Source organism: Aquila chrysaetos, chromosome 2 (assembly GCF_900496995.4).
Source record: "Aquila chrysaetos chrysaetos chromosome 2, bAquChr1.4, whole genome shotgun sequence".
Classification (NCBI taxonomy): Eukaryota; Metazoa; Chordata; class Aves; order Accipitriformes; family Accipitridae; genus Aquila; species Aquila chrysaetos.
The window spans coordinates 3,358,287-3,371,495 of NC_044005.1; the positions used below are offsets into that span (position 1 = coordinate 3,358,287).

Below are 13,209 nucleotides of genomic sequence, written 5' to 3' on the forward strand. Positions count from 1 at the left end.
CCTAAAATAACATGCACAAAGCATAGAAGATATAGAAGCATTTTTCACTGCTACTAAGAGTGCTTTTTTGAGACAGCATGAGCTGTGAGCAACATCATGTTGCACAGAGGTATATGCTAGTCTGTTATTGCTAGTACTGGGCTTGATCCAACGCTTGACTGACTTCAGTCACAAGATTTTCTTAGTCAAAATGCGTCAAGCCAGATTTTCAAGTGCTCAGAACCCACAAATGGGAATAGACTTGGATGCACTTTCCATTACAAATTCTGGAAAGGTTATTTCAACAACTGTATAGTGATTAAATGTTCTAAACTAAAATGAAATACTTACCTTTATTAACATGAATTTCTGCATTGGCTCATACCACTGTAGTAGAACAATTCCAGACTGCAATGCACCACACAGGTATTTATGTCCTGTGTATGGATTTCGTACTACATAAAATAAACAAACAAAAAAACCCAGAAAACAACCCTTTTTAAGTCCTGGAAGTTCAATGCATACTTGAAAAAATCCCTACAACTATCTTTGCAAATAATTTAAGAAAAAGGATCAGTTTCACACTAATTGCCTTCTGGTTTGCCATTCAAATATCCACAGTGATTAATATTATGGTACATTCCAGATAAATTCAATTATACCTATAATTAATAACCACTAGCATTCTTTGAGTCCCAATAAAGAGGCCACATGCTGAGCATCCAGAAAAGCTGTAACACCTTCTTTCTGGGGCTGTGTGAGCAGGGGGAGTGCAAGGTCCAGGTCAAGTTGTGATTTAAATAAAAAAAAAAATTCCCAAGCAGTGAAGCTGACCCATAACTTCTTGTGAGCTTTGACAGCTAATGCAATAATATGATAAAGGATTTGGGGTTCGTTTTTTTTAAGCTCAGCTGGATACAAGACCAGCCTGACTTCAGGAATCGTTTGTAAATATGCTTACAGTAGACGCTTTATATGAGCTAAGTAGGATATCCAAGTTTGCAACTAGGTACTTTATGCTCTGCTGAAGCATTTTTAAGAGTGTAAAGGTACAATTTCACACAGCACTAGGGCCAGTTTTCAAAGGGACATGCGTTCTGTGGAAAGCCCAAGCCTTTCTGAAAGTCAGTAAAGCCAAAGACAAATATGTAACTTCACAAGCTTTAACTCTTTTATGTGCACTTAGAACTTGAGCGATGGCTTCACTCCTCCCCAGGCTGGCACTTTTATTCATGTCCAGCCCTTTCTTTGTGGAAAATAACTCTTTTCAAGTTAGCCTCGCTAAAAGTTGGATCTAGGTCAAACCTTGAGCCAAACTGACAAAGCAGAAAGGGTACTTGTGTACGTGCAACAAGTCTGGGATTCTGTAACAACCGTTACAGTCGCAGGCAGGCTGCGGGTCACAGTAACTAGATGGCTCTGGTGGCAGCCTGAAGCCAGTGATCCCAAACATTGACTTAGTCACTGAAAGCTTCAGCAGCTCTCAAAGAATGTGTGCAACACCCATCAGCCGCACGTCACTGGCATTCTCAAGGGTTTCCCTTTGGACCTTGCTCTAGACAGCAACACTTCTACGTTAAGAGATGATATGAAAAATGCTTTTCCACTGAACAGCTTAAAGACCCCCACATTAATCAAAAGGAAAGCTATGCACCAGTTAGGCACAGCATTAAGAAATAATGCAGTCATACTGTTTTCTGAACAATGAACTAACTGTAAGTTTATTAAAAAGAAATGAGTTTAGGACATGCCATGCCCAACGACAAAGGCCAGGAAAAAAATTGCAAAACTGAACGCCTACTCACCTATACAGCATTTGTGGCATCCTTTTGTATCAGGGATCTTTGTCGTTAAGGCAAACTTCCTGGAATAACAATTACGAAAAAATGAATCAACAAGAGATGTTGAAGGCACTTCATGCTAGAATTCAACAGCACAAACAGTATTTATGGGAATTTTCACTTGTTAATAATTGTCTATAAGTGAAAGATTTGTACCTTGGTAATATTTTGTCAGGAAATCTATGGGTTTGAATATGAGCAGCTAATCCTGTTTTTTTGGCTTGTTCAAACAAAGCTATTAAATTATGGGAGTAGAGCTGGAAAGTTTTCCCTGTAAGAGAGAAAAGCACAATTGACATCGCACCCATGCCTCCAGCAGAGAACTGCACATTTTAGAAAAATATATGTATAGAAAATTACCTTCTAGAAAAACGGACCACGTGTGTCAGATATTTCAAGTCCAGTTATGAAGAAAAATAAAACAAGACAACAATAATAATGCATATAGAGAAGACATGGCATTCAACTCAAAGTTCATTTCAATAACACTAACGCAGCTCTGAAAGTTTTATGTAAACATTTTTAGAAGACTGTAATTATACAACAACAATTAATCATATCAGGACATTTTCTTTATCTGTAAATCAACAGAAGTGGTGTTACACAAACCCTCGCATGTTTAAAGGCACAGTCCTGGAATTAGTCTGCATGCCACAGTGCCTCTGTTTCCTATCTAGAATGTCCTATTCCAGGACAACTGATGAAAAAAGAATTTTTTTTTTTTTTTCAAGAATGAATTTGCTGGATTAGTAGTTATTTCACAGCCACCTCATTCTCCTTCAGATTGAAACTGCTTTTGTTTTAGGGTGGATTTATTTTCTGAATCTGGTTCACACTGAAGATGCTGCCAGGCTACAATACACTGAGAGTGATCAACACTGCAACTATATTTTGATAATGCACCTATGTTAATCCTCTCCTAATTTTGTTCTGACACATGAAAGCCATCCTTATTCCGACTCCCCTAGCTCAGGGACCAAAGAAGAGGACACTCTTTAGATTCTCGAGGCACTTTCAGTCAAATTGCAGCCTTGGCAGAGGCAACTCTTGTTTGACAAATACCAAGTGCTGAACTTTTCCAAAGTAACTATAAATAAATAAATAAATAAATATGGTGGAACACTGCAGACAACTGGCTCTACTACTTGTAAATATCCAGTTTTATCTCTGAAAGTTTTTCACATTAAAACACTCTTAAAGCAAAGCTTCCTATGCAAACACAAGAAACAATGCACAGTTTTCTACTTCAGTACAATACATTGTACTGAATTATGACTTCAAATGTTTCTCTTTATTTATACATACCTGACAAGGACATTAAGGTGTTATTGATAACATACAGCCAGGTGCACTTTCGGGGAAATAACTGAAGAAAGAAAATATTTCCATTAATAGAAACATACAGGAATTTCCAACAATGGTTTTTTCTGCCTGCTCCACCTTCTCCACCATTCCTGCAGGGATCATCACTGGAGAAAGTCCCAGCTGCAACTACAGTTTCCCCTTTAATTCACCCTTTTGGACCCTTGCTTAGCCCTTTTCTCTGTCTGAAATAGTTTTCATTCCTTCCCTCTTCTACCCCTGAAACGTTCAAAATTCAATTTTTCTTTATTTTTTAATTAGCAGCACAGAGCCAAAGTGGGACAATTGGCAAGACTGCAATACCATATATAGAAAGATATAGCTTGCTCAGGAAAAAGAAAGAATAACATTATTACAGAAACCTACTAAACGACACAAAAGTCAGAAGAGAGGGGAAAAAAGGCATTAGTATTTTCTCAGCAACGTGAATTACCACAAAATCCTGTATTTTGTGGGACTTACCTGCCTGGCTATTTGTGTTAGCATGCTGCTTTGTAAACAGACAGTTCAGGGAAGGCATTGGGACTTATTTTTGTTTCAGAGCGAAGTTGTTACTTACAGGGCAGCTAGTCTAGATTTGGGAAGATTTTAAAGTTAAGAAGAACCTCTTGACAACCTGAAGGGAATTCTGATAAAAGTCATGGCAAATGACAGCATTCAGGAGTCTCAGCAAAGGAAGGGATAAGGACAACAGAATAAGGACAGGGATTTTGCTGTTTTTTAAAAAAAAAAAAAAAAAAAAAAAAAGGTAAGACTAAATTTATTGAACAGTATTCATAGGTAAGGTCCTCCCTCAGGAAAAAATTTCCAGTAAGAAAAAAAGGAGTTCAAAGGATTAAGCTGTTTCTAAAGGAGACTATTAAAAAAAGACAACAGCAGACTCGTCTACTGAGGGAAGTCATTGCAAAACACAGCAGAAGATGCTTGAGTCAAGGCTCTACAAAAGAATGATTGTACTGGTTCATGCAAATGTCCTTCTAACCTAATATCTGTTTCCAACAGTACCATAAAGTGATGTAATTTCTCCTAAAAATGGTGAAAACCCGGGAAAAAATGTATATAATACTGCACCTAATACTCTGCCAGGCACCAAGTTCTTCAGCTCAGAAACCTGCTGAATCAGATACAGGCTTTATGCATTTAGTGAGCTTCAGTGGATTTATCCTTCAGAAATTTGTCCAGTCTTCCCTCTGAACTCAGATAACTCCTGGCATTTGCAGCTCCCCATAGCAAAAAGTCCCAAGCCAGTTAGTTACCCACTTTATTTTTAATTCGGCTCCACTAGTTTCATTTAGTGGCCCCACTGGAAAAAGAAGGGGAATAGTTGTTCCCTATGAACCATCTCCAAGCCACCCCAAGATGGGTAAATATTTCTTATTTCCACCCCATGCCTTAAGTAGCACAAATACATAATACAGAAAATGGAAACAAGGATGCAATGCTAAGGATGAAGAGGCAATCACAACGTAAGCCTGAAGGAGGAAACATACAAAAGGTTAAGATGCAAATCAAATTCTCAATAGAAGAGAAGTTGATAAACGTGGTAACTGGGAAAATGAAAGGCTAGGCCCACTGCATGACAGGAAAGAAAGGCTACATGATTAACACAGTTAATAGCACTGGGGTAGAAACTTGTGCTAGAAGCAGAAAAAGAACACATTACACACTATTTCAACTATATACACTCGTATCAGCAGGTCCCAATGAAGTTTACTTTACAGTACTTAAGAACTGGCTCAAACCCCAAGGTCTCAGTAATTATAATCTTCAAGAACTGATGGAGGACGAACAACGACCTCAAGAAGGACAAACACAGTACCTATGCCAAATAAAAAGGACGGTGGGAATTGCAAAATAGTCTGACTGACTGGATATCCAGGGTAGCACAGGAACAAGCCACATATTTTTAATTACCAAGGGATAACAAGAGCAGCTAGTGCAGATTTGTGCAGAACAGGCTGTATTTGAACATCTGAATTTCCTTCTTTAACAGAATTAACTGCCCTGCTGGGGGCAGTGAAACAGTGAGATGTGAAACATATGTGAAGGACCTTGTCCTGTGTGCCATTTCCACGTGCAAAGTAAGAAAATATGTGGTAGAAGAAACTGCAGAAAGAAAACATACAACTAGTTGGACATAAAACCAGAGTATCTATCAGCAATTTGCTATGTAACAGAAAGAAAAAGCAGCCTGTAGATATATAGTATCTTCTCTGGGTCTGGTTCTATTCAGTATTTTCACTGAAAAACTAACAATGGAATAGAAGTATACTTCTGAAATTGGAAGATAGTAACCTTGGAGAGACAGCAAGCACTTTGGAAGATGCGATCAGAATTAGAGTTGGAGAAACAGTTAAAAATGTGCATTTGGTGGGAAGAAATCATGAAATGAATAAAAACAAATAAGGAAACAAGCGGCATGGCAGAAGCATAGTTGTAAAGGGTTTGCAGTGGTTCACATCGGACCTCTCCAAACTGAGGATGCTCTCTCAGAAAAGGAAAATTCCATTTTGGGATGCACTGAATGTCATAAGTAGAACTAGTAAGTTCTCTCTACCTACCACTGGCATATCTAACCTTTCAATAGGATATAAAAAAACCATGTGGAAGAGTCCAGAGAAGACTGGTACAGGAAATAAGTCAGGAAAGAGACTTGTTTGACTAATGAAGTAAAGAGAAAACTGAGGTAAGAAGGCCAGGGGGTCTCCAACAGTTGCCACCACAATTTTTAGACACTTATTAAAAAGTAAGTAGTTGTTCCCCATGTCTGCTGAGGCTACTAAGAGATAAGCAACTTCATATTCAACTCTCTCTTATTGTATTCAGGTGCACCCTCAGCTCTCTGAACTTGAAAGGATCTTCTCACTGTATTGAATTCAAATTCTCAATTCTTACCGTCAAGCCCTTTATAATCTACTCTCGCTTTTGCCCATGCCAAACTACTCCCCGACACGACCTTGCTGAACTGCTTCCCTTCTTCTTTTGCCTCTCAAGTTTTGTCCTCTAGTATGACGCTCCCAGAAACAGAGGACTTACTTCTCTTAAGCACAGATCTCTGTGCAGTGCCCTTTCTGTGAAATCATCTTTTTCTCACTATTACTCATAGATACACCCACCCTGCCACCTCTGCTTTTCTGCATGACCTTTGCTGTATCTTGACTGAATTTAACACTCTTTAGATGCCTGAAGTGCCTTTGTGAACCACTTTAGAAACCTACAGATATAAATCTCATTATCAGCATCTGCTGACACTTCCCTTCCAAGAATACTCTCCACTCCTGACTCTATAAAAGCAAATGTAACAATACCATGATTGCATGAAGTGGCTTTGGAAAGGGTTAGAGAGCCCAAGAAAAACGAAGCAAACACATATTTACTGGTGATAACAATGCCAGCTAAATTAAACGGTTGAGGGCTTTGGTAGCATCCAGTGGAGAAGCAATATGCCATCTAGTGGAGATAAAATGGAGAGAAAGGGCAGGTAATCAGTCTCCAAGGAGAAGAAAGATGTTTTAGTAGAGAACTCCTTTGAAAGCAGTGTTACATAAGCAGCAACAAAAAATTCTTGTAGGTAGGAGAACTATTAATTTTTGGACTTCCATTGCTGGCTTGGGTGTGAATCAGTTTATGCCACAAAGCCTGGTATCCCATCTATCCCCTCTAATACCAAACTTTCTTGCTTCATAATATCCCAAAATCTAATCTGTGTGTTCAATACACCACAAAATCACCTGTTCCATTGTTGCTTCGTGAAGCTCATTCAAATTCAAAGTATAGATACCTTCTTCCGTGCCAAAGATAATGTACTGATCTAAAAATTTAAGAGAAATTGATTATTTCACAAGCTCATTACCACTTTAGCAACAGGCAGGTTTAAAATACAAACCTAAAATAGCTTTACCTTTAGTATCTGGATGTATCCATGATGTTGCACAATTAATCTTCAAAGGACAACCATCAAAGACTTTGGAAAAACATGCTCCCATCTGAAAAACACCAAAACTGAAACCTGAAACAAGTTTACAGTATAAAGTGTTTATCTTCTGGCACTTGGCCACTTAATACACACCTGTACACACCGCTGCTGCTCTTTTTTCAGACACAAAATTACTCTAATATGCCTTGATGCAAAACATTTTTGTCTTCCCCAAAAGCTACGATGCAGCCTCCCAAACTTTTTAGTAAACTTAGTATACATTAAGAAAGGCAAAGAGGGATCAGAATGACATGAACAATTTTAAGTACCTACTGGGTAAGAACAATATTGAGTGCTTATATAAATGGCATATGAAGGGAAAACAAGCAGAAATTTACAAGCAGTAACACCCTCTCGCATCACTACCACCTCTCCCCCTTTCTCTTTACTAAGCAAGGACTGCCACTGGACATCACAACTCACAGAGCCAGTGAAGTCTCCAACCCTTCACATCTACACTGAATGACGAAAGGAAGTTTTTAAGAAAAGGGAACAAATATTGTGGATTCAGTATATGAAAAGTAACTGGCTATGAGATGCAGAAAATCACCCCAGATGAGCTGGTGGCTTATTCTAGCATAAACCTTCTGACACTAGAGAGATGCCATGACAGCAGGCTTGCAGTAACTCCTACTGTAAATGAGATTTCTTACCAGCACCTTCGGTGTTGGTGGCAAACCATTGATTGCTGGCTTCTGTGGGAAGAAAGAAAGATCATAAAATACCTCCCACGCACTGATATAAAACTAGCTGGCTAACATGACAATGAAATCAGACTGAGAGCCACAATACTTACGGGAAAATCTCTTTTCTCTTTTTTACGTGGCAGTTGAGGGATTTGTCCAGACCCTTCTGCATTTTCTTCAATGAGTTTCAGCATGCCATCCCCATTTCCTGAAAAGAGGCCCAGACACATTTTGTAGCTCACTTGACACAGTGAAATAGAAAATATTTTGTTTCCTATTCTCTCTTCTCCCCTCCGTCTAGCAGAAGCAGAGAAGCGAGCTCTGAAACTTCCATATTCTCAGGATTCTCAGGTAGCTGAACCCTTCCAAGGACAGCTGGCCACTTTTCTGTGTGCTAAGCTACACAGTAATAAAGGCTTTCCATTATCTAAACAGTCCTTGGGCCAAACACAACTGAGAATAAAGCTGTTGCAAGGTCCTCGCAGATGGTCCTCCCTGCACATTTGTTGTTTTTATGCTATTCCTACAGCCAACACAGTAATGGTATTGACTAGCTGAGCGTCCTTGTTTTGGGAAGAACATTTCCACCACGGGTCATGGCTCTAATAAGAACCAGCACACATGTAAAAAGGAAAGCTGCACCTCGTGATCAGCTTGTATTAAAAAAATTATCTACTGAAAATAGTTGACTCTACAACTGATATCCTTTTACAGGAAGCAAGTCACCTTTAGGAAATGTAATGCATTTACCTAAGTCACTGTATCTAGCTGTGAGCAATCCAGGGCTACTGATGCTGCTGGTCATACCAACAGGAGAAGAATCAGTCTGAGGTCCGCAAACAGGGATACTTTGTCTCCTGTGAGCTGGTGGGGCTCTGTTCTGCGAGTCTGGGAAATGTTTTATCGTCTGACATTTCTCATCATCTGGGAGGTTTTCCTCAGGATAACTGTTTATTCTTGGCTGCAACAAACCAAAGAGGTGAAGGTTACCTGGGAAATGGCACCTGGAAGCGTAAACTTCAGACAAGTTTAGTTCAAGTCAGACTGCTTCTACACAAAAAAAAAAAAAAAAAAAAAAAAAAAAAAAAATCAGCCTTTGAAAAAAGACATTTGACAGCAGAATAATCTAAGAGGTATTCCTTCTTTGATGGAAAATCACAGCAGCAGACAGAATGCTGAACAAGAGGACATCCCACACAGCATCCTCTCTTTAGAGGGAAAATACCTACAAGTCACTTTGTCTGGGGCAGCATACAAGGCCAGGAGTCCCCAGAGGTCAAGACCGTACAGACTGCAAGTCAGCATAAAATATGAAGCTGCACAAAGTCTGCTAGCAAATGGTATTTAACAGAACTTGTAACCTACTGAGAGCATCAGACAGAAGCACTGCAGAGTCTGCACATGTGGGGTTTGTCACCTAAAACTCTTAAAACCCACCATCTCTTACCTTAGGAGGTAGCGGAGGTGGCCCTGCTCGCTTTAGTGTTGACCTACAATGAAAAGGTGCAGTAGTCGTCTTAGTTAAACCAACAACATAAACAGAATTACTTGAGAACACAGACTGTAAATAGGATGAGCTAGATGCATAGAAAAGATGGATCACAGCTTTGCACAAAAAGGGTTAAACTAGAAGTCCAAGAGTGGGGAAAAAAGCACGTTAATCTTGTTAGAAGTATAGTTTTCTGATAAACTCACTTTCTTTCATAAATGCTAATGTTATAGAGCATTCTGTGGTGAAGAGCATTGGAAATTAGCAAATACACATACGTTCAGGGACTAAGTTCAGTGCAGCTTGCAGCTTTCACTCTGGATCAGACAAATGTTTGGGCACCAGAGGAGCTGCGCATACCCTACCAAAGCTCTGCAGGAATATCTGCATGTCCTGTCACTACTGGGTCTGGCTCATGATTGATGGATTAATCAACACAAAATCTGCTTTAAAGTATTAGGCACTTCCGTATGCCCCCTAAGATAACCTGAGGAAGGAGAGCAAGGGTAGAAAGCATTGCTTTGCGGACATTCTCCTGACGATCAGATAAACAGTCAAGCGTGCGTTAGACCTTTGAGTGCAACCAGCCCTCACTTATTTATGAGTGGCAAAGCTGCCTGCAGCATTTTAAGGAAAGAGGTTTTGCCAGAACGCTGCCTGCTTTAGCGAGAGCCGCATGGAATAAACACAACTGTACACGAAGGAGGTCCACTCACTCTTCAACATCTTCACTCCCATCGCCAAATTTTGTAAGCAGTCCCCTAGGTAAAATGTTTATAAAATTAAGACCTCTGCTCTAAGGTCGACACGTGCAACTAAACCGATCGGTGATGTCATTTAGTTTCATAACAAGCATCTCCCAGCCCTCTTCAAAATGAACGATTTCTCTCTTATTCACTGCATTAAGCCCTTTTTCATTTAGTATGGTCCTTTCCTTCCCCTCACCCCCCAACAATCATTGAAGCTGTCTTCCATACCAGATACCATCAACTCATCTTTCATTTCCCTACCTGATAAACATTGTTGAAATGGCTAATAACAGTACAATATAAAAGAAGAAGGAAAAAAAAACCAAAACAAAACAAAACAAAGATGAGAACAGAGGAAGTTACTGGGAGACAAATGGAGAAAAGCCTTTACAAAGGGAAGTTTCCTCCTTTAGTGTTATATGCTGAAGACACAGACTGTTTCCCATTACAGTGGGAATTTTTGTTTCAAAGCTACCCCAGGGTCAAAAAAGAAATTGTGACTACAGGATCAAAGCAGCACTGAAAATATAATCCTGAAACAAACAAAAACTGATAAAATTTTGCAAATTGGCAATTTTCAAGCTGCAGCTTCAAAAAAAAAAAAATTAATTGAATTAAATCTAAAAAAATCTAAACCATAAATCTAAACCCAATAAAAAGCATTCCTTAGTATGCTGTTGTGACATTGTGAAGTCTAGGCTTCTGCATTTAGGAATTGTGAGGTGGAAGAGAAGCCGGCTGGCTCAGTGTTCAACCAGGGACAGGCTTCTCAGGCTGCAGCAGCGCGGTGCAGTCCAAGTCTCTGCATGCAGAGCAGGCACCCCCGTACCCCACCAACTCACACATCCTTCCACATTCCACAACACACCACATCACCCATGGAGGAATGACCACAGGGGTAACAAACAGGAAAACAAAAGCATATTACACAAAAACTAACCCAGCCAAATTTGGATTAATGTAAAATTTCCCTTCAAGTTACTTCTGAAGGGAAAGAAGCAGACAGTTGCCAACAGGAACTATTAAAAAATGTAAAACAGAGAAAGTCCAACAATCAACAAAAATCACCTCCACAACACAGAAAATTTATAAAAAAGCAATTTTAAAATGGTACAATAAGGGTGAGAAAAAAACAGTAAGTTCAATCATCAGGTACACATTCTGGTATTCCCCTTTCCAGTCAAGTAATTCCCAAGTCAAAGATATCAATCACCATACACTCTGATAAAAGCCAAAGGGCATGAAAAGCAAGGACCCTCTCCAGCACGCTTCCTATCTGTACATCCCTGGTATTACTCAGAATTGCTGGGACAGAGGAGCTATGCGTTTCCTGTTTATCTTTTCAAACTGGAAGTGGTTTCCAAGTAAGCAGCATGGATTCACCATCCGGAAACTTTATGCCTGTCCTCCTTTCAATGCTAAATCTGTATCTATGTACCAATTTATAGCCCTAGCAACATTTGCTATGGCTACATTCATTCTGCTTTTAATACTGCCTGGTATAGACAAACTTAATAATACTACGGAAACAGAATCAAATCACTAAGTCACTTTGCCAGGAGGAGCTTCCCTCCCTCCCTGCTCCTCGACTCCGCAGATTCCAGCTGTCTGCAGAAAAGCCAGCACTCACGAGAAAGGCTTTCATTCTGCAGCTCATCAGGGTCACACAAACAAACCGAGAGAGGAAGGAAAGCAGTCGCTGTCATTACTGGACAGGGAGATGCAGGGCCTAGAGAGCCACCCCAAACTTTTACTACGAGAGGGAGAACAGAAAAACAGGTTGAACTTAAAAAGATCCAAATACTGGCCATCTCCGTGACATGGCCAGCTTTCTGGGGGGCTGTAATGTCAGCTGACAGCTTATGCAAGACTTTATCTGCAAACAAGCCAAAGAAATTCACTGTTTTCTACTCAGTTCCAAAGAAAGATGGGAAACGGGCCCTTTTAGCTGAGCAATTATTTCAACAGAAATACCATCTTTCCCTACATATGTGCATCAGTCAGTATTATTAAACCTCCATATTCTTTACTCCAAATTCAAAGATTGCCTTTAAAGGCAGAATCCAATATTTTGCAGCAAAAGGAAGCCACATACCTAATAAATTCAGTCCTAACTTGGACAGAGTTGTGCTCCCTTACTTCAGGCATGCTTTATCCCAGTGGAAATCAGTTATAGCATATCTTTACCTAAAACATTTCACCCCAGAACACTACATGACTATATCACAAATTACACTGATCAGACACCGACAGCAGAAGCAGTCGTGCCGTTGTACTGAACTCGGTAAAACTCAATCTTCAGAACTGGTTTCTCCTTCTCTTTCTTGCAAGGACCTGACTTCAGGGCTGCAAACATGCTTTGCCACAGGATGTCACAACCACAGCCGTGGCTCAGAAAAGAAGTGCAAGGCCAGCGCAGGATCCTGAATTCAGCCCTTGCAAGGTTACCAGCTTTGCTTCAGAAATTTGACTTTGGCTGTGTTATTTCAGTCTGCTGACCATACATTTTACACTTCACTTTCCCATCTACAACTGGGGAGCTACAACAAATTTAAAACAAACTACTGTTCATGGTTCAAAGAGATTAAAACCCATTCCCCAAGAGAATGCCCAACCAACTGCAGGAGGAGGACTGCATACTGGGTAAAATCTCCTTTAACTTTACGATTATTAAAGTGGATTAAGACTTATGGTTTTATTTTCCACCATAGCTCAATTTTTCTTTCAGAGTGTATTTTCATATGAGGCACAGAAATAAAAGATGTTTTTAAACTCTGTACTTACTTGCTGCTTCCACCATCAACAAAAGGATTCCAATGCGAAGCAAAGTCACTTCCAGCTGCCACAACCTGAAGACGCAGAAATTTTCATTTTTTTCCCCTCCTGTCAAACTGAAGTACCTTATCCACAGCACACGAAGAGGCCTGGGAGATCCCCAGGCCCTGCAGAATAACCCATAAGCAGTAAAATAAAATTCCAAAGTGAAATAATATTTTACAACCTAATTATAAAGCAACTGTTGAAAAGCTACCTTCCTCCTCATAGACTCAGACTTAAAAGCAGCACCTGGAAACGGTATAACGCCAGTATCAAGTGGCAATAAGTGACATGAAAGCAAAAATTTATG

General features: G+C 39.8%; 1 protein-coding gene across 3 annotated transcripts in view; it reads right to left on the minus strand.

Annotated features, from left to right (window-relative positions):
• The window catches only part of MAP4K5 (mitogen-activated protein kinase kinase kinase kinase 5), a 73,082-nt gene that overhangs the window by 10,696 nt on the left and 49,177 nt on the right, over positions 1-13,209 (minus strand). Inside the window, exons 16-28 of one of the 3 annotated variants that reach the window (XM_030041036.2) lie at positions 12,867-12,931; positions 10,050-10,094; positions 9,292-9,334; positions 8,595-8,805; positions 7,955-8,052; positions 7,812-7,853; positions 7,084-7,168; positions 6,914-6,993; positions 3,126-3,186; positions 2,181-2,183; positions 1,977-2,091; positions 1,785-1,843; positions 331-434 (exon numbers count right to left, since the gene is read on the minus strand). In XM_030041036.2, coding sequence (XP_029896896.1) covers positions 331-434; positions 1,785-1,843; positions 1,977-2,091; positions 2,181-2,183; positions 3,126-3,186; positions 6,914-6,993; positions 7,084-7,168; positions 7,812-7,853; positions 7,955-8,052; positions 8,595-8,805; positions 9,292-9,334; positions 10,050-10,094; positions 12,867-12,931 — 1,011 coding nt within the window. The remainder of the gene's footprint in view (positions 1-330; positions 435-1,784; positions 1,844-1,976; positions 2,092-2,180; positions 2,184-3,125; positions 3,187-6,913; positions 6,994-7,083; positions 7,169-7,811; positions 7,854-7,954; positions 8,053-8,594; positions 8,806-9,291; positions 9,335-10,049; positions 10,095-12,866; positions 12,932-13,209) is intronic. The other 2 variants (XM_041121935.1, XM_041121939.1) reach the window with 2 other exon arrangements.